The sequence below is a fragment of the Staurois parvus genome, unplaced genomic scaffold (assembly GCF_062004578.1).
Source record: "Staurois parvus isolate SC_StPar_1 unplaced genomic scaffold, SC_StPar_1.0 ptg000090l, whole genome shotgun sequence".
Taxonomy (NCBI): Eukaryota; Metazoa; Chordata; class Amphibia; order Anura; family Ranidae; genus Staurois; species Staurois parvus.
The window spans coordinates 16058628-16081107 of NW_028317886.1; the positions used below are offsets into that span (position 1 = coordinate 16058628).

General features: G+C 38.9%; 1 protein-coding gene across 1 annotated transcript in view; it reads right to left on the reverse strand.

Annotated features, from left to right (window-relative positions):
* Positions 1 to 370: 370 nt before the first annotated feature.
* Positions 371 to 22480, reverse strand: part of FHDC1 (FH2 domain containing 1) — an 85381-nt gene continuing 63271 nt past the window's right edge. Inside the window, exons 6-12 of the mRNA XM_089670448.1 lie at positions 18879 to 18979; positions 15019 to 15089; positions 14822 to 14929; positions 14232 to 14302; positions 10900 to 11017; positions 9394 to 9558; positions 371 to 6784 (exon numbers count right to left, since the gene is read on the reverse strand). Coding sequence (XP_089526574.1) covers positions 4820 to 6784; positions 9394 to 9558; positions 10900 to 11017; positions 14232 to 14302; positions 14822 to 14929; positions 15019 to 15089; positions 18879 to 18979 — 2599 coding nt within the window. The 3' untranslated portion in view covers positions 371 to 4819. The remainder of the gene's footprint in view (positions 6785 to 9393; positions 9559 to 10899; positions 11018 to 14231; positions 14303 to 14821; positions 14930 to 15018; positions 15090 to 18878; positions 18980 to 22480) is intronic.

Here is a 22480-nt window from a genome sequence, read left to right on the forward strand (position 1 = left end):
AATAACAGTAATAATGAGGTTACATTTTAGGGCAAATCTCATTGTCTGCTATAGGTAACAATCAGAGAAGGATTGAGAACGTCTGGCCTAGGAGCAGATAAAGCGGAGAGGCCTTTTCATGGTTGGAGAGTTGCATGGTACTAAGGAAAAGGGTACTACACAAAGTGTGCTGTAGTGCCACAGTTATTGGTGGGCATAGTGAGAAGGGTTTTCTAAGGGGCATGATTTGTTGTGACACATTCTTTCAAATCTTTCAAGTTCTTGGCATACAGTCACAGCATATCAGAATTGCAAAGGAAGATGGTACTTGAAGACATCCCCCTGCCAGATGTTGCAAACTACTGCAATTAGAAATAAAACACAATAGACCTTTTAATTGTCAGTTGAAAGATTTATTAGCAAACTATTCTGAAATATGTAAAGGTCCTTTAAATATATATTGTCTATGTACACTGTACCTTCTAGTATACAAATTTACATTATTAAACACATTTAAATAAACTCATTGTCGGAATCGGTAGTTAAACATACATACAAATGAGAGCACTGACAAATTGTAAGACACCAAATAATGCTGTGCATCCTGCCCGAGTATCTGCTTTCATATACAGTTCATAAATGATACCTGGGCAGGAAGAAAAACTTTGACCTGTATGTTTTACTTGAACGAGAATAAAAAAAAAAAAATCATAGTGTATTCACCATTCATGTTGCTCATTTAACAAACAACACAGAGGGTATTTTCTGCTGTATCACCACACTTGCAAAGCATTCCATATTGCATGCTCAAGTCATTAGCAATATATCTAAAGCACTGTTGGTCTCAATAAAGCAAAGAGAATGATTTGCCTATATTTAAAAAGATTTTATGAAAAAATCTGCAGCTCTGAGCCCAGGGGCTCCATATCACATAAGTGAGGTGGAGAGGTTATAGGTACTTTGTAGCAGGGTCATACATTTTCACTATTCAAAAGGCCAATAAGACCTCCTCCAACAAACACGAATGCTTGGATCACTCATGCTTGGATGATACAAAAATTCCTGTTTAGCCCTATTGAGTAGGAAGAGGAGCAGTAGGAATAAAACTCCAACAATTATGGGGTAAAGCAATAGCAATTAGCCAGGAAAATCCAACCCAGCCAGTTGATTATTCCCCAAAAGATGCATTGACCATAGGGCTCTGAAGAAGTCCAGTCAAATATCTTTTCTTAATCTTACCATAGCCAGCAAGATTTGTGACAAGAATATGTCTATGGGCACATGAAGTTCAAATGGCTTGGCGTGCTTGAGGTCTGCAAAAATATGACTATGTTTAGCAGAACTGCACAGAAGCCATTTTGTTAACACTTCACACTAGTTTACCTACGCCTTCAGCTGCACTTAAAAACAGAATTGCCATTGAAGACCTCATCAAAAAGTCTATTGTCTTTCCCAGACTGCAGTATTTTCCTAGACATCGACCTGGAACAAGCATACAGATCAGAAGAGTTAAAGTCTGCAGCTAGTATTTTCAGAAGTCAGCAGCGGCAGCCCCCACTTTTTTCTCATAACAGGTTTTCCTAATTGGACTGCAGGTTGTCCCTGAATACCCATTTACATTAATCTTATTGGCCTGTGCACAATAACTATGAAAACAGAAAAAGAGAGCACCAAACAATCCCAAGCGACCATTCAAAATACTTTATAGTTAATAATTACAAAGGACAACAGGATGGCAGTCAGCACATTCTATCAGTCAAAAATTCCCCTTCCTTAGGACTTGGAGCTCTTGCTCTGAGTCCAGTAGATATTTTTTGCTACATTGTCCTAGATCTAACTCTGACAGGAGAAAAAGACTTGATGTGCAATTGCTCCTGACCCTATGGCCAAGTTATAGGAACCAACCCCATACAAGCAGGCGCAATTGCACATAATTCTTTCTCCTGTTAGAGAATTAAATTCAGGAGCATTTGTCCTGAGTTCAAGAGATATTTTTCTACATTGTGGAATCCCTGACGAAGGAGTATTTTTGCCCCCCAAAACATACTGGCTGTCCTTGCCTGCCTGTTTTTACATGTAATTAACAACAAAGGATTTTGGACTCATTTGGCACTCTTTTTCATGTGATGGTCTTCATTGGAGTCACTACAGTTTTTCGGGGGACCTCCAGCTTTATGGAGAGCTGTTGAATTCAAGCTGTTTGGCATTGTTTATGATTTCTTGTTACAGGTTAAAAATCTGTTTCCAGCACTTCACACCCATCTTTCTGTGCACTATAACAGGCTGTGTGGGAGTGAATTGCCCAGTGTGTGAACACTGGAAGTGCTCATTAACACTCTGTATTACAGATAAAGGATCATATTTTTTTCTCCAAAGAAAGGAGAATTCACATATGTCTGCAAGACGTAGATGATGAATTAATAGGCAAATGTTCCTGCAGTTGAGATAATGACACAGGTATCTCTTTCAGCCCACTTTGCTGTATGATAGATCTGCTGGTCTGTGGGTTTAAGGGATGACTACGTATTTTCAGAGTTCCAGGTAGATCCATGAGTCTATGAATCATGACAATTTAAAAAGAAAAAGCACACAACTTTATTTCACCTATGATTTTTTTTTAAGGAAGTTGGACCCCTGAATCATGATTGTTTTGGACACTGATAGACTGCATTAATAATCTCTACACAATGTCAAGCCAATGTTTGTGGTTTCCAGTCATTCTTTAACCTGTTCTGGTTTAATACCAATATCTATATTCAGGAAGCAGCAAACATAATAAGGCAACAAGTAAGAGTTTGAAGAGTAAATTGCCATAGGTTAGACATGCAACCTTTTCTTCAAATAAAGCAGTGTTAAATATTTGTATTTTCTAAGAAAAAATCTACAACCCTAATGGAGCCACTTATTACAAACTAGTGGAGTCAGTTTAGTTTTAGGCAGATGCTATAAGGATTTACAGCCATAATAATGGCATTTTTTTCTACTTGGCCAGTTCTGTTTACTAGTATCCAAGGAAGACTCCAAATGTTTAAGTGTACCACGCGGCCTTGTCAAGTAAGGCAAAACATATATAGAAGTCTGGATCAGCACCCTTACAAAAGTACCATCAATGCCCTAGTGTCCTATAGTGGTTGTAAGAAGCAGGTTTTATAACTGGCCAAATTCAATTTCAGGTACAAAAGAGAACTTCAGACATCCCAACATAAGTAAAGATTTGGTCCTTTAGACAGTTCACACATTATGCTACATAATTACTATGTCAAAGAACAAGTTTAAAAAAAAAAGCAATATGCAAAGCGCATGTAACCTTTTGCAACCAATTTAGAACAGTCTGAGCCATCTGTTGTGTCTTCCATGATATTAAAGTACAACTCTAGCCAAAATGGTCTTTTGTGTTTTATTTCTTTTAATGTTTTGAATGGGGTAACTAAGGGTTAGAACCTGGTTTGTATTGCTGTCTGACACCACTGGAGACATTTACTTTGGCTTTATATTCCTGTGACAACAGGACAACAAATAAGGGGTCATGGGGTCAGACACAGACAATAAATTAAACCTCACAGAGGTTCTGTCCTTTCACAACTACTATAAAATGGATTTGTGCCTTTTCCTTCGGAAGAGATTTCCCTTTACTTCCTGTCCCTCTGAGTCTGTGTCGTTCGAACAGGAAGTAATTGATTATCTTCCCAGCAGACGTACAAAAACAAAGCAATAAAAATTCAACTCTCTAACCCTTGCACGTGATAGAAAAAAAATACCGTCTAGAGATGGGCTTAAACCTGACAGGTTGCAGAGGGTCGTCGTACTTTTCCCATTCATTTTACCAACTTTGTAAAAAAATTTTATACTAAGATGTACTCTCTTTCTTGGTAAACAAAAACTGTGCACAGCTGTAAATGTGTCTCTTACTAAAAAGACCTTTCATCTACAAAAGATGAGTTATGACGTATGTGTAAACATATCTGGGCTGGCTTACATTGAGTGCAGTTGCAGAATTCTAGGAGAAAATTATTATTCATTACACGTGAGCGCCACTGTTTGGCCAACAGTAAGAGGAATACAAAGAACAGAGAGTTCTTTTTTTTTTTCCTCCCCCCCCCATCAAAGCTTAGAGGACAGAAGCCTAGCAGCAGGATTCACATGTTAATAAAACAAAGAACAATGACAATGGAAAACATGGAATAGTTGAAGTGCTCTCAAAAAAGATTTAGCATTTAAATATAGTACAGTAACACCTTTCAAATGCAAAATAAATACATGGCACTTTTGTACACTTGAAACTGGATAGCATAGTATATGAAGGCAACATTGTCGTCAATGATTCATCCTCTTGTGTGCTTCCTTAAGAGGTTATGAAACACACCTGCACCAGTCATTATATCATCCAGTAAAGCAAAAGACTCCACCCAGCAGAGTCTTTGGAATATCCATGCCAGTGGCAGTATGATCAAGTATACCATTAGCTGTAAGCAGCCAACCATACAAAGTCAGTGAATAATTTGTACCTTTGGAGGTCAAACACTAACCAGAGTTCTGTTTTACAGCCGAGCAAACATCTTTGAAAGTAGAGCTTTCCAATTACTGCAATCTGTAAAAAGTATCCATCAAGCGGAGCTCCACGAATATCACATTACGTCCAGCAAAAAAATCCTTCATGAGGCTGTCTAATCCGTTTGCCGCACAGAGTACCTGGCTATACCAACATTCACCACTTTCTTAATATAAAAATTGCTACGACTGTAATGTGCGCAGCTCGTCAAAGTGGGAAAATGAAAAATGTCTTTACCAACTCGCCCAGGTGGGGTTGTCATGTTAGTAATGGGAGCTTTACATTAATCATCTACTTTAGTAAAGGTTTAAGTATTTTACCAAGGGTAGCTTTCCCTGTATCTTTAAGTTTCACAGAGGACTTTTCAACAATGCCTTTCTCTTTCTGAATTATCTCAGGTGTGCCATTTCTAACAGCATCAATCCCTTTCCCAGATGTCCTCAAACTACTGGTCCTTTTAAATGTATTCACTCTTCCATTTTCCCTTGGATTTACATCCCTAGTTAATGGTTCAGACTTTCCTTTAGACTGGCGTATTGATGATGATCTAATTAATGCTGATGTCTTTCCTGGGATTGGAGATGACTGTTCTGGTTTTGCACATCTTGAGGATGATGCAACAGTGTTTCTAGCAAAACTTGGTGTAGAGGGCAAGGTTTTGGGGCTGGTTATAGGCGTCGTTGGTTGCAGTTTGCTGGTTTCAGCAGAATTAGATTCTTTTGGAGATGTCTTGCATATCTTGGTTTCATCAAGCTTTGGCTTAGCAATATTCCTAACTGGTTTTGCTGCTGGTTTTCTGACAGAACTTTTGCGCTGGATTTGGTCCCTTTGAAAACGTGAACTGTTTGCTATAAAACTTGAACCTCTTTGTAACTTAGGTTCTTCAGCAGTTGGACTGGTTATTGGGGAAGTCCTTGGGACATTATCATTTTTGGCTCTAAGGGAGTGCCGAAAAGTTTGCTTCAGGTCATCAGATTTGCTTTCATCTCTCAATGAACTTCTGATCTCTGTACGTTTTATAGTTCCCGACTTTGTCGTCTTAGAAATGGGGACAACCTTTCGCATAGTTTCATGCTCAGACTCATTCAACATGCGCACAGGTTTTGTTGTAGCAGTATTTGAACGAGGTGTACTTGATTTTGTGAAGCTTGAGGTTCTTTCTTTCACAGAGTTAGGTCTTTTGTGATCTTTACATTTTAATGTATTTTCTTTAGTACTGCCAGCATCTCCAGTGTTACAGTCTGCATGTTTGTGCTCATCAGGAGATATGTCCACTATTTCACTTTTACTTTCCATTGTAACTGATGTGTCTCCCATATTACAGTTTACACTTTGTGCTTCAGAATGATCCACAGATAAAGATGTTTCAGTAGTATCCTCAACATAGAAAATTGGTCCATGTTCTCGCTTTTCAGAAGTACATGTATTTTGTGATACAGGAGTGCTTGCAATGTTGGAATATCCTTCAGTCATACTAATGTCCTCATCATATATACTTGAGGGTGTGTCTTTGGTATTTTTAGATGGACCAAGTTCATCTGCAAGGCTAAGGGAATGAAATTCTTCAAATGTCTCCAAATCCGTAATACAAACATCTTCTGTATTTTCATGCACAGATCCTTGAAGATCAAACTTTTGTAACTTTTTAACCAGTTCACGTTCCTGAATAGTGACTGCTAATGGGATTAAAGGGGTCTTTTTAATTGAACGGTCTCCATTTTCTTGGCAGTTTTGTGGCTGGTTGTTGTTGCGGTCTATATTGGTCTGATTATTTCGTTTATTTACTACGGCAGTGTGGTCATCTCCAAAACTACTAATATGAACTGTAGGCAAAGGTGAGGAACTTTGAATGGCTTCATTTTTACTTAAGTGCATATTGCCCTCTTCATTTTTGTCTTTGGAATTCATCCATGCAATTGTTGGTCTTGACTGTCGAGTGTGAGTTCTGGGAAGACTATTACATTTGTTTAACTGATCATCCTGAGGGGCTTCCAAGTACATTAGAAGTTCTCTGTCTGCTGTAACACCTAATGAGTGTCGAGAACGCCTAGTGCTAGAGGTCCTACTCAGTGGGCTTTGGGGCCTTTGAAGTAAAAACTCCTCCAGTCCCTTCTTTGTCAGTAACTCCACATCACTTTCACTGCTACTCCTTCCAAAACCTCCAGCCTCTACACAGACCCAGGACTGACGTTTTAGCTCCTGTTCCTTCAGTCTCTGCTTCTGGCGAATGTCTTGTAATTCTCTCTCCTTATTCTCCTACAGTGAAAAAGAGAACACACAAAACATATTAGAATACATATGAAACTTTGCAAGATTTATAAAGATTATATTTAGTGGAACACTGGCAATACACTACACAATAAAAACCATAAGCATATAAAATAAGTATTGAACACATAATTTTTCTCTGTAAATAGATTTCTAAAGGTGCTATTGACATGAAATATTCAGCACGTCAGTGACAACCCATGCACAATCTATGCATACCAAGAACCTAAAACAAATAAGTTCTGAAATTAAGTTATGTCTAATGAAGTGGAATGACACAGGGAAAAAGTATTGAACACGCCAACTGAAATTTATTTAATACTTCGTACAAAATCCTTTGTTCGTAATGACAGTTTCAAGATGCCTCCTGTATGGAGAAACTAGTCACATGTATTGCTCAGGTGTGATTTTGGCTTATTTTACCACACAGTCTTCAAATCTTGAAGGTTCCATGGGTCTCTTTTATGACCCAGAGTTCTTTCCATAGATTTTCTGTTGGATTCAAGTCAGGCGATTGGCTAGGCCATTCTAGCAACTTTATCTGCTTTCATTGAAAACCAACTGAGCATTTCCTTGGCTTTGTGTTTGGGATCATTGACTTGCTGAAATGTCCACCATCATTTCATTCTAATCATCCTGGTAGATGGCAGCAGATTTTGATCAATAATGTCTTGGTACATATTTCTATTCATCCTTTCTTCAATGACATGAAGTTTTCCAGTACTGTATGCTGAAAAACAGCCCCACACCATGATGCTCTCATCTCCAAATGTCACTGTTGGTATGGTGTTTTTGGGGTGATGTGCAGTGCCATTTGACCTCCAAACATGGTGTGTATTATGGCATCCAAAGAATTCAATTTAGGTCTCATCTGGCCAGATTATATTGTCCCAGTATTTCACACGCTTATCTTAATGTTGTGCAGCAAACTTTAAACGAGCTTCAGGGTGCTTCTTCTTCTTCAATAGAGTCTTGCGTGGTGAGCGTGCATATAGGCCATGGCGGTTGAGTGCATTGCTTATTGTTTTCTTTGAAACGACTGTATCTGCCAGGTAATTCCAGGTCTTTTTGAAGCTTTCCACAAGCAGTCCTCGACTCTTGGACAACTGTTCTGATAATTCTTTTCACTCTTCTTTCAGAAACCTTGCAAGGTTCTTTCCACTTCCGGATTATGGCCCCAGCAGTGCTCACTGAAACATTCAGAAGTTTAGAAATCCTTCTGTAACCAATGCCATCATTATGTTATTCAACAATAAGGTTGTGAAGATCTTGAGAGAACTCTTTGCTTATAGTCATCATGAGATGTTTCTTGTGTGACACTTTGGTAATGAGACACCTTTTTAAAGGCCATCAGTTGCGACTGAACCAGCTTATATTAATTTGCACTGACAAGGGGCAGGATTGCTTTCTAATTACTGATAGATTTCAGCTGGTGTCTTGGCTTGCAATGCCTTTTTACACCTTCCTTTCTTCATGTGTTTAATACTTTTTCCCGGTCATTCCATTTTATTACACAAAACTTAATTTCTGACCTTATTTGTTTTGGTTTTTTTGCATGTATGGATTGCACTGGTTGTTACTGACATGTGGTGAAAATGTAAAAAGTCAATAGCACCTTTAGAAATATATTTACCAAGAAAAATGGTGACGTGTTTAATACTTATTTTACCCTCTGTATAATGGCCATAGCAGCTGAAGCAACTAGCACCAAAACTCTGAGACCTGTCTGCTCTCCATTCAAGAATACTGAAGCCCTGAGACCTTCACCACAACATTCAGCAGCCACTTATTGTTGGCAAATATATTAAAAGCCACAACTGATGGATGCCAATAGAATCTCCAGCTAATATACATATAAGGACTTGGGTAACCAAATCCTGCCACAAGGGACACAGAAGAATAAATGTACACAATTCAACAACATGTACATAATTCCACAGCTGAACCTATGAATAAGGTATGTATGTATACACATATATGCTTGGTAACATGAATAGCTTATCAGCCAATCACATGGCAGCAACTCCATGCATTTAGACATCTAGATGTGGTGAAGACTTGCTGAAGTTAAAACTGAGCATCAGAATGGGTAAGAAAGGGGATTTAAGTTACTTTGAATGTGGCATTGTTGTTGGTGCCAGACGAGCTAGTCTGAGTATTTCAAGAACTGCTGATCTACTGGGATTTTCATGTACAAGCATCTCTAGGGTTTACAGAGAATGGTCCGAAAAAGAGACAATATCCAATGAGCGGCAGTTGTGTGGACGAAAATGCCTTGTTGATGTCAGAGAAGAATGGGCAGACTGGTTGTTGTGAAATTCAGATGGTAGGGTCAGAATTTGGCATAAACCACATGACAGCATGGATCCAACCTGCTTTGTATCAACGGTTCAGGCTGCTGGTGGTGGTGTAATGATGTAGGCATATTTTCTTCGCACTAGCAAGGTGTACCTTATAAAGTAGCCGGTGAAAATGTTATTAATGTTATGTCCTTGCCGAAGAAAGTGTCAACTTTCACCCTACTTAAGCTCCACTTTGTGAACTACAAAAGATGGTACCCTCTATAATTTTAAATTTCGATAAGATAGTTGTCTTACCTTCACTGCTTTGTTGAACTTGTCACAGAAATCCCGGAATATCTGGAAACATTCATCAAGTTTCATGGTTTCTTTGTCTTCACAGAAGAAATCAATAAGGGTGTGAACTTCTTTCTGTAACTCCACTCTCTGTGTGTCCAGTTCTTTCAGCTCCTTCACCGCAACCTGCAATATAATGAAATATTAATACCACCCAAGCACACTACTGGTGATGTATAAAAGCCTACTTTTAATGACACTACTAATGTTGCTGCTTTAAATAGCTTGTTCTATTTATACAATCCAACCACTGCAAGTGATACTCAATTGTAAAAAATGCATTCTGAATAGCCTGTATGAGTTTGGTTGCAGTTGAAATGATAACATTTAGTGCTGTCATGAAAGGTAGAGATGGGAAATCTTCCATTTGGGAAAAAGGTTCTGGTGACAACTGTGGATGGGCAACTCCCCTCACTTTGGGGAAATTACCTCTCACTTCCTGTTGCATCTCCAAGACTGGAAGTGAACGAAAAAAATCTCTCCTGCAGAACAAATATAGCAAAGTATGAATTTATAGGAGTTTTAACCATTCTCTTCTCTATTCAAAATGTAAAAGAAAAAAAGTTGTGAATATACATAACACAAGGTGTTTAGGTAGTTATCGTAGCTTTAAATGCTGAGGCATGTTTCTGACACTCAATTAAATGGAAGCAAGTCATTTGGATTTGGAGTTAATAAACTTCTTGAACCCAAAGACAAAAATGGAATACGCTGCAGCTCACCAGTCACTAGATGTGGTGGGTGCATTAGTTTCCTTTTTTTAATCTTTTTTCCCCGTTTTCACCAGGTGATCTGGGTAGTAACACACCTCCTGTATCACAGTGCTCCCACTCTGGATAAAGGAGCTGCAGAGACACCTTTGGATGGCAGCATTGTCAGTTGGGAGAGGGGGGGAGGGGAAGGTGTCAAACTCCAGCTAATACTTTATAAGCAGTTGAATAATAACGTTTTTGGGGTTTTTTTTAGATAAAGGTTTACATTAAAAAATAAAAGATGATCATTGTAAACATCCTGGCCAGTGTTAAATGGTTTATCTCATCCCCGTAACTGCAAGAGAGCTTGTTTTTTTGAAAAACAGACTAAAATAAAAGAAAGAAAACCAAATAAAAAAAATTCTTGCAGAAATCACATCTAAGAATTGGTACACTGCAATATTATAATGGTTTGCTTTATTAATTTATTATAGGTATTTACATACTGCTGTCAATTTACACAGCACTTTACATGTACATTCACATCAGTCCCTAACCCTCAAGGAGTGTACAATCTAAGGTCCCTAACTCACATTCATACATACACATACTAGGGCCAATTTAGATAGGAGCCAATTAACCTACCAGCATATCTTTGGGAGTGTCAGAGGGAACTGTAGTACCCTTTTGGGTTTAATACTGCTTTAAACATTACAGTTTCAAGTCCAACTGAATGGAACTGCTACCAGCTATAAAAGTGTACGTGACGGATTACCTGCAGAAATTCTTCCATTTGTTGCACCAGTTCAGGGTCCTTTTTGATTTGGTCTTTAATGGTTTTTGTTTTTGTAGAGAGTGAATGAAATTCCGTTTCTAGATTTTCTGAAGATAACCTTAAAAAAATTACATATTTATATAAAATTTGAATTATATATACAAAAATGATATAACAATTTAAAGTACAGTACCTGAAACTAAATCTGTAATATTTGATAACGTCACCAAACACCTGAATCTCAAACACAGCCTTACCTTCTTGTCAAAGCAAAGGTAAGATAAGTTGGGTGGAAGCAAGCAACCTCATAGAGTAGACCTTCCTTAACAATGCAAACCATGCACATGACAAACATTACTGACAGCAAAGGTTAACTGGCACAAAAGCCTAACGTCATCAGATACCCAATAACTTCTGTGTTTGTACAATTTGAAGAGCACTGATGTTTTCTGTTTTTTAACAAAAACTTTCCAACCCATTTATCACCCTCCTGTCCCATCACCTGTTTCTGGAGTCAAACTTTCCAACCCATTTATCACCCTCCTGTCCCATCACCTGTTTCTGGAGTCAAACGTTATGGGCCAATGTAGAAAGGACACTAATTGCTTTACATATTTCCATTACCAATAACTAGTGAAATAATGGAACAGGTCTGCTTCCTGTTCTAACCATGCTCTGTTATTTCAGTTAACAGAACACAGACTCCACTTGGCACATCTGGCTCTAGCAAATATTAATAGACGAAAATAGTTACAGTATTCAGTATAGTCTGAATATCTAACCACGATAAAGGAGGAGAGGAAAAAAAGTCCCAATGGCCATGATAAAAGGAGGAGAGGAAAAAAAGTCCCAATGGCCATGATAAAGGAGTATAGGGAATAAAGTCCCAATGGCCATGATGAAAGAGGAGAGGGAAAAAAGTCCCAATGGCCAAGGCCAGAGACAATGTAGATGCTTGTATACATACAGAACAGATGTGTGGGAGAAATGGGATTGATGCTTCTCACCATGCCATCGTACACTCCTTCACTATTCTAAGAAATCTGGTTTGCTCACTGCCAATGTACAAGCTGGGCTTTTGTGCTTGAATCAGCCTTTTGACCCTGCTTTCTCTGTCATAGTAACAAGTAAAAGCAGCCCCCAGCAAGCAATGTGGGAAAGCCAAGTGCCTGACACCAGAAGGTTAAATTCTGCTCTTTATTCTACACGAAAAAAAACTACGCCGAGAAATCAAAACTAGACAATGGCTCTCCCCTTCATTGCAATACGGATAACTTTTTTTCAATAAAACACAATTTGATTATGAGGCTAGTGAATTCATAGAAGTTTGTAAAACAAAAACAAAAAAAACCCTTTGCATTAAATAAAGATAACCCAACTTCAAGGAAAATTGTAACATAACCCATACCCCCCAGTAATCAGTGCTATCTTTGATTTAAGCACTACTAAAATTGCATACAACTGAATTTTTCCATGATCCCAGCCTGCTCTGGGCCAGTGCAGCATAGGGCAATGCACAGGATACAGTCAGGCAAGTATTCCTTTCTGATGCATGCACCCAGGTAGGGATGAACACAGAACAATGGCAGTATTCATGTCTAGCTCAGCATATGCACACAAAAAAGACCATTATTCTCTATAGATGAACCAGACACATGTGCAACATTTCACTTTAGGCTGGGGCTGCTGCAGGGATATGAATGGTGCTAGACCATTCACCTCCTCACCAGCTGGAACGAAACAATGATAGCAAAATCTTAAAAAATGTAGTTATTCCTAAGCACAAAACTACAGACATATTTTCTACATCCGTGTTCACAACATGCAATAAAGTACCTGCCTAGCACACGGACACTGAGCCTGGGTTCAGATTTAGGCAGTGCAGCATTCGCACAGGAACCTCACTGCATTTCTGTGCAAATCACATGTGAATTCTGTGCGGTGCGATTTGAGCCATACATTTTGAATGGCTCAAATCGCACCACATCCGCAACAAAAAGGTGCTGGACCCTTTTTTTGGTCCGTACCAGAATCGGATTACATGGGTATTCACATGCACATCGCACCGATTTTGGAGTGTTGTTAACTTAGCATACGCACCGGTTTGCATGACTGGGGTGCGATTGGATGCTGTGCAGAATTCGCACAGAAACCGGTGAAAATTCTGCACCGCATCAGTGTGAACCCAGGCTCAGGGGGAGATTTATTAAAACTGGTGTACACAGAACCTGGTGCAGCTCTGCATAGAAACCAATCAGCTTAAAAAAAAGCTTAATTGAACAAGCTGAAGTTAGAAGCCGATTGGTTATTAAGCAGAGCTGCACCAAATTCTGAGTGCACTAGTTTTTGTAAATCTCCCTCTAAGTAAAATATAATATTCCACACACATTCTACCTCAGACCCATTTGATGCCTAAAAGTTCTTTAAATTTTGCTTCCAAATTTGTTAACCATAGATAGCTCAATGTCATATAAAGACCCAATATAACAAAAATTGAAAACTTTGTTCCCTAAAAGTGGTAACAAATGTTCTTGTGATGAAAAATATGATTGGTCATTTCTAGGCTTATAAGTCACTTTGCATTTAGAGAAGGGAATAAAATATTGAACCACATGAACAACCATTGTTGGCTGAATAGTATATAGTAACCTAATAGAATGATATATAAAGCAAAAATGGTGCTTAGTTTTCTCTAGGTTACATGCAGAACTCCTCAATGGGATCTTGTGTTGGGATTTGATGTAATTATACACATCTGCTCTCACCAGCTACCATCAAATGAATGTAAGACCTCATTAAGAAAGCTAGGACAGCTCAGATTTTAGTCTTAGGCAATGTCATGTGTACACTATAAACAAGACATTTCTGTGATACAAACCTAGGTCTTAGGTGTCAAAGTCACGGGCACAGTCAGCCTGTCCTCGTGTGCCTGGAAAGAACTTTTTCTTGTACACGTTTTAGCACACAAGGATTACATAATGATTTTAATCCAGCTGACGCCTGTCACCACACATGGTAAACAGGAGACTAGTATTTTACTCTGCTGTATGTGCAAACAGAAATCTAATTTCCTCCAGGGCTATACTGCCATGTACACAGTATTGGAGAATATCTCATAGGATGTATTCAATGCATAAAATTAACTACCACGCACAGAATTTCCCTGGGACTGACATTTGACTTGTCCTCGAAGAAGTAGACACACCTCAGATATCCCAATGTGGGTTAACAAGGTTCTATACACCAATACAGGTTCCCACGAAGGGCCCTGCAAGCACTTTCTAACCTAAGGATAACAATTTATCAATGTAATGTCAGTGTGCTCCTATTACCTGGCTGCTCCATTAACATGCTGCAGCTTCTCTGAGAAAGTCAACAGAGCAGCATCCTTTTTCTGGGCTTCCTGCAATACATAGAAAACATATTAAAGGGCAATGCTGAATGATTTACAGTCACATAAACAGATATAGCATTAAATTAGAATTACCAAAGACATTAAATACTGTACAACAATATCCTATGAATGCTCACAGGTGACTCAGTGGTAACAGTGGCTGCCTTGCAGCACTGGGGTTCTGGGTGTGATTGTGGACATGGTGCATGTAAGCAAAGCATTAGGTGCAGTTTGCATTAGCAACCTAATCAGAAACCATTTCAAAGTTTATTTCCAGCCGAGAACTTTAACTATTGTAAAAAATTGATTTCTGGGGGCTGCTGGATTTCACACTTTGCTCTTTTCCCTGTCTGCTAACTAAACCTGCTCTAGCTGCCCCCTTGCCTTTGGCCTAACAGCACTTGTGGTATCTGTTCAATATTGTGCACATCAGTATAGACGCACAAGGCATGTCAGTAGAGGCAACCTTGGGCAGCAGCCTCCTAGCAAACCATATACAAGAGAAATGTGAGGATGGGGTATACATACCAAAGCCACAAAATGTAACAGATTCATTCCAGGTTTATTTGCCTTTGTGTCTGCAAGCCTGAGCAATGACGACAACTTAAAGCCAACAGCATTTCCAGCATAACCCCCCTGCAGAACAAAGAAAAATGTAAAAAGTCAGTAAAATACATTAAAACAGAAGAGATGTAGGGAGGTGCAGCAGGAGACTTCACCCTTACCGCATTCATAATGTTCCCAGCCTGCAGCACCAAGTACAAAATTGAATGCAGATGCTCACATGACATCAGCTCTGAAAAAAAGAAAAAAGACACCATTTACTATGGAATGCTCAGAACAAGGTGTAAATGCAAAAGCCAAATTTCCACGTGTCCAAGGCAATGCAATTCTCATTTCTCTAAATACGTAAAATACCATTTAATGCATGGAGCATTAACCCAACCTAAAATACACCACTAAAGAACAGCCACAAATACTGTACTATTAGAAGTGCCCAACACATTCTACTACATGCATCTGTACAAGCTTGTGCAATATAATACCGCTCACTGCTGTGGTAACTGTAATATATCCTCTGCTTATTCTCCATCAATGAAAGAGCAATACAATGCTTTTTTTTTTGCAAAAAAGGATGCTCTAAAAAACTCTGTTTAACAAAGCTGTACCTGCGGATGGCATTATTTTACATGTAATCATCTCCTATCACATTTCTAATGACAATTCTCGCTAGTAAAAACAACAAGAGAGAATACTTTCACTATTCTTCCACAAGCTATACTTATAGAGGAATACATTTTAGGTTCATACATGCACTTCAAGACGGACAGATATGGATAACAGTTCTTTGGCCTGCTTTGTACTGAATTTCTGTGAATGAGGCAAATCCATTGAGATGGTTTGGCATGCAAAAGGCATCGTTGTGCAGCATTTTATACCTGAGAGCATGTTTGAGCAGCTGTGCAATGAAATGTGAAGGGCAGCATTCAGCAACACCCATCTATAAAAGCAAGTTTTACATGCTAACCTAATCCAGCAGGGTCAGCATGAACACCTCCAGGAAAGAGAAGCTCAGACCACGTGGCCAGAAGCTTGTCCCTATCCCTTTCCATTTTCAAAGTTTCATTAATGTGCCATTAATAAGTCAGGCAGCCTCAACAGGTAATAGTAAAGCTTAGGAGATGGATAACAGTTGGCGTCATGCTCCAAACTTATCAACCCAAGTGTATATCAGAGCACCCAGGAATACCTGGAACTATGGGTGCTTACGTTGAGGAACCATCCATATTTCCATCGCACATGTTCCTGGAAAAGGCTCTAGTATACTGGGTGCTGCAGCTGGAGACTGGATCATGAATGTCACAATGGAGATGTTTGCCACAACATCATAGATGTTCAAGTCCAAAAGTTTTTTTACCGAAGTGTGATCACATCGTAAACAAGAGATTGCAACACTTCGGAGGCACACAGGACCCCTTCGTCAGGCGTGTGAGGATGAATGGGTTCTGTGGACTGCAAAACATTGCACTCACTTGTTTGGATGTGATCAAGCTTCAATAAAAACCATTGGAACTCAACTTGAAGATCCGTGGTGTGATAGCAAATATCTCCATTCTTACACTGAGCAAGATCCAAACAGTGCCAGCTGTGTGTTGACAAAGCAGGATTAGGCAAGACTGTTCCACTTCACGTTCACAAAAAAATAAAAAAAATGGTTGAGTACTTTCAACTGCAGCTGTAACTGATGAGTCCATCCCACCATTCATTTTTCACCAGTCAACAGAATTCTTAGTGTCTTAAGCCTTTAATTTGGCTATAAAAATTCTACAACTTCACTTCTCATGATACTCATGGATGGCAGGTCAAGTTATTACTCATTAGACCTGACATGTAATTAACAATGATTAAACCCAAAGGAAGTCCACATAGCATTTTGACCTCAAAAAAGGTCTTGAAAGCAGAACTATACAGCTTTTAAAGCTTCTTAAAAATACATATAAAAAAAATCACTTTGAGGCAAACAATATTATTAAATGTATGATGTGTTTAATTTTTTTTTTTCCCGTATTTTTCTAGGTGCATAGGGAGCAGCCTTTTCTGTCCTGATTTTTTATTTTTTTTTAAATGCTGTAGTAACAGTACCCACAGCCCATGTGCTCTTGGCTCAGAACAGCCATGTCATTCCGTATCCCCGCTGGAGCCAGCAGGTGGAGAATTAGGCTACTTTTCAAGGTTCACAGGCTCTTTTGTTTGCTTCTTGGATGAAATAAGCCTGTTTACAGAAAATAAAATATACACATAAGTGCTGATGAGTGATCTAAATAGTGATTCAGCCCTTATTGGAGGGCTTAGTTCAAGGTTTCAGTAAAATGAAGGGATGCCTTAAAGAGAAAATTAGGCATCTGCTGTCCTTTGTTTTTAACCAATTCATGCTCTGGGAATTTATTAGGACTGAATAAAATATATTAAACCATTCTACCCAATTTAGCCATAGGCATACTTTAAGTTTCTCTGTAGAATGTTTATACACTGTCCTGTCAGGTTTATAGAAATAAGATATATGCCACATTTATTTATAGCATGTAACCTATATAACCAGAAGAATGATTCAGTTTTTGTCTATCCTCCCAAATTACACACCCTAACAAAATGTGGGTCAGGCCCCTTCAATAATCCTAAATGATCCCTTCCAAAGACGTGCAGCACCCAGAACTGTAATTAATGGGCACCTTGTACAAAGGGTGTGCTTTAACATTTACAAATAAGAACTAGATCCTTCTGACTAGCCAGGTATTTAAAGAATACTGCACAAAGTAAAATTAAAAATACACACTCAGGTAACAGGCACCCAACATTAAAGTAATAATTCCGATACATAGTATACACTTGGTTCTTTCGGGGGTGGACAATTAAAAGGCTCCAACCTCTCAAAGCTAAAATTTTAGCTATGGGTAGATCTTGAGGGGCTGAATCACCGGCTTATTAGATCTCATCAATTCTGCATCGCATGACTAAATATGCAAGTTGCAGTGCCATCCTACCCTGCCGTCTAAAGGCTATATTAGCTGCATTGTAACATGGTTAAAAACTAATGATAGTTATATTCTAGTATTTGGGACTGACCACCAGCAGTATTATTCAGAGCCTTTACTGAATGTATTAGAAAAAGGTGATCAAGTTCAGGCCAAGCTCCTGACCCAAATTGGGCAGCCACATTTAAATATGATTTGGCTAAACATGAGGCCAGATGTGCCTGATCTGGGCATTTGGTATCTAAGCCAAACTGCTATGCTGCCAGGGGAGAACACAAGTGGTCATTTGAAGACCATGCATACACATACAAGGTCTGTATGTTACCACATCAAACAGGAATGCATTAGAAAACAGAGCCTAAAATGCCAACATATCCGCGTCTGGTCATTTATTGGCAGAATATTATCCAATGAGCAAGTGTACAATAATTTAGATACATAGTATACACTTGGTTCTTTAGAGGTGGACAATTAAAAAGGGTCCAACCTCTCAAAGCTAAAATTTTAGCTATGGGTAGATCTTGGGGGGCTGAATCACCGGCTTATTAGATCTCAAATTGTGTATTGAATGACTGAATATGCACGTTGCAGTGCCATCCTACCCTGCCATCGTATGGCTATAATAACTGTATTGTAACATGGTTATAAACTAATGATAGTGATACCACAGTATTTGGGACTGACCACCAGCAGTATTATTCAGAGCCTTTACTGTATGTATTAGAAAAGGGTGATCATGTACAGGCCAAGCTCCTGACCCAAATTGGGCAGCCACATTTAAATCTGATTTGGCTAAACATAAGGCCAGATGTGCCTGATTTGGGCATTTGGTATCCAAGCCAAACTTCTATGCTGCCAGGGGAGAACACAAGTGGTCATTAGAAAACCATGCACACACATACTAGGTCTGCATGTTACCACATCAAACATGAATGCATTAGAAAGCAGATCCTACAATGCCAGCATATCCTCCTCTATGGTCATTTATTGGCAGATTATGATCCAATGAGTAAGTTTACAAGAAGTCTCTGCCAGGTTACTCATTCACTCACCTTTTGTAGCCAGCCTGATAACCATCATGTCTTTACTCAAGGAGGAATAGGAAGGTGAAAATTCTTTTTTAAGCACCATTGCTTCTACTCGCAGTGAATAACTAGGACAACAAAATTAACAATAAATCATACTAAGGATGGTGATCAAATAATGGTTACAAAACAACCATTGAAAAGCTAATTAGAAAGGAGGTGCATTAAACACAGCAGTGATATGTTCAAAAAATATGAAGTTTAAGTAGTTTTTCTACTTGAGCAAATTCCTTTCATCCGGTGTGAGCTTAGTAATATTCAATCAATAGGAGCCCATCCTTCTATAATTGCATTGACTGCATTGTATAGTTACATGTAACTATGAACATTATTGAAATATGCTCGCTTTACTTTATGAAGATGTAGATACCTCTGCTCTGATGGAAAGCTATGGCTTCTCATACAGCGTACACTCATAAATATATCTTGGGTAGTACCACATTTTGGCAGAAAAGATTTTGTATGTCTCTTCTGCCATAGGGACTCTTTACCCTTTCTTCTAGTAATATTTTTTCTGTGTACACATGCACATGGCTCAATTTAATCAGAAGCCAATTAACCTACCAGCATGTCTTTAAAATGTAGGAGAACAGAGAGAACATGCAAACTCCATACAGAAAGGAATTGAAACTGGGAACCCCAGTGCTGCAAGGCAGAGGTGTTGCCACTAAGCTGCCCTTGTAATGCCAGCATGTATCATCAGTGACTGAAGAGAGAAGACAATGTATGCAGAGATGTTGGCGGTTGTGATGGTGATGGTGTCAGCGCTACAGGAGGTCAATCCCAGAGGGAAGTTTGCTATAACATCTGTCATTGCTCCTCACCACCATCAAAGTGTTATGCTGAAGGAGGTCTTAATGGGCCAACCCATTTATCGTGGACCTGTGGTAAATATCAGAAACACCAGCTGCCTTTGGTCCCATGACCGCTGATGCCATGCCTTGAGCAGTTCCTGACAACAGTAATCAGTATTTGTTTGCAGCTCTCACAGCCAGTGCTAGTCTACTGAAATAATGAACAGATATCAGAATTTACATTTTCTTATCTGCCCATTCTGAGGTCATTGAATTACGGAGCTACTGAGTATCTGCGAGATTTCAGAATGTGAGCTGATTAAAAGGATTTAGGCGGACGCTAAACATGAAATAGATTTGTGCTGACACATCCATACTGCAAGTGAATTAGGGTTTTAAAAGGGATTTAAGTGTTCATGGTGGTAATTATCTGAAATATATTCTTTACCTGCTTGCTGCACCACTAACTCAGATTTGTACTTTTTTTTCCCATGTGCAAATATCTGTATGTGGGACAATATCTAAAAAAAATAATGTAAGTGAGAACCTCCTGCGCTTCTGCCTAAATCCCTAAATCACTAAAACTAATGAAGCTGCCAATATCCAATCATATACCTAATGATCTATGAGCAAATAACACAACAAAAGATGTAGCGCTAATACAAAAATTGTATATGTAAAACACACATATAAGTGAAAGATAATTATAAGCAACTTATATGAACATAAATAAAATATAAATGAAAATATGTGACATATGACAAAGTGTATAACGTGACTATATCTAATAGGTTCTGCCTATACACTGTGAGGTCTAAATATAAAGCGTGATCTCTCAGGGATCAAAAATAAGTGAAAAAGGATAACGTGAAAAAAAAAAATACATGATGAAGAAAGTGTACTCAATATTCACACAAATGTGTGTGTGAATTGATCCTAATTGGATCTAATGGTGGTGTAAAATAACCAAAATAGTCCAAATGGGACTAATGCATTAAGTGTGCCCAAATTGATCCTAATTGAATCTAACTATGGTGGTAAAACATCCAAAAAGTCCAAATGTGACTAGTGTATCCAATGTGCCCAAATTGGGACATTCAAAAACGCATGTAATTGCATACAAAATTACCCTAAAAACATTAAATAACTATACACAAAACAGTGTCAACAAACAACACACACATGACCGCATGCGTGATAGTGCATACAAAATGTTACATGACCTAAAGAACGTATACAATCCAGAAAAAACGCAAGTCACTAAAAATGCGTAAAATGCTAGTAGACAGATAAATAAAAGTCCTGAATGGTGTGAAAACACCAAATATTCAAATATGACAGACACCCGTGAAAGTGGGTAATAGGTGTATGTGATGACAAGAAGGTATCCACAAATGGCTGTAATGCAAGCTCACCTCCTTGCCGTGACCCGCAAAGGGCCAAAACACTTTTAGGATCACTACACTGGATCCTCCATGTATGAGACTCCTCTGGAATCGCGTCACTGTCCCCGTAGTGGTCTCCCCCTCAAGGACAGGCTTAATGTTAGTAAACCTCCACTCCAGGAAGGTACGCAAGATGTGGCCAGTTATCAGCAGCTCTCCAGCCACCCTGACTGGAAGTCCCTGCTGTCCCCTCTGCCTGACACTGGAAGTGAATGATCTAGCCCTCTATCTTCTTCACGCATTTGTTTTTTCACGTTATCCTTTTTCACTTATTTTTGATCCCAGAGAGATCATGCTTTATATTTAGACCTCACAGTGTATAGGCAGAGCCTATGAGATATAGTCACGTTATACACTTTGTCATACGTCACATATTTTCATTTATATTTTATTTTATGTTCATATAAGCTGCTTATATTTATCTTTCACTTATACAGTATGTGTGTGTTTTACATATGCATAAGCGCTACACCATTTATTGTGTTATCTAATAAAAATAATGTTATTCCATGCAGAAATATGCTAAAATCTTGTAGATATGTGCATTTCACCTCCCATATGCAGGGAGATGAGAGAAGGGAGATGATCGTGGCAAGTCCTGATGGTCCACCAGAACTGAGCTCCACAAACCAAAAGTGCTATTTAATTAATTTTTAATGTTCAAAGCAAACTCCATCCATGTCTCCATGCTTTATTTTGCTGAAAAATCACTTAAAAGAGAAGTAGGGTTCCCCCCCAGTTATACCTACCTAGTTGGATGTGGCCTTGATCTTATGCTGCATCTGTCCCCCGCTGTCTGCTCTGTCCCTCCAGAGCTCACTGGAGTGCTGGGCTGTGGAGGGGGAGGAAAAGGCTGGCTCAGGCTCTTAGCGGATCGCTGCGAGGCTGAGCCAGGTGTGCTCCAGACTCTGGGGTGGATCCCAACTTTAAATTTGGGATCTTTCACCAGCCTGGACTGGCTGAGTGACATCAGCCGTCAGTGGGTTTCAGCCTGCTGTCAGCAGAAAATGGATCACAGAAGTACAGCCAAAAGAGCTTTGGCTTTACGGCTTTAAAAAAAACACCCCCTAGCATTTCTGGTCATGGCCATCTTGAGTAAAGGCAGATGATTCATGTAGCAATTACTTCCTAGAATCCATCTACCCTTAGTTCATGCATACAGGCAGGGTGTGCTTAGCTGAGAAAACCCCCCTCTCCTCCTGAAGACTCTTTGAGATGTATGACATATTTTGCCTAGACATGGAAACTAGGAAGTGACTAAAGAAATGTAAAAAAATTGTTTAAAACAAGTAAAAATGATATACTTTCCTAAATAGTTCAAAAATAGTGA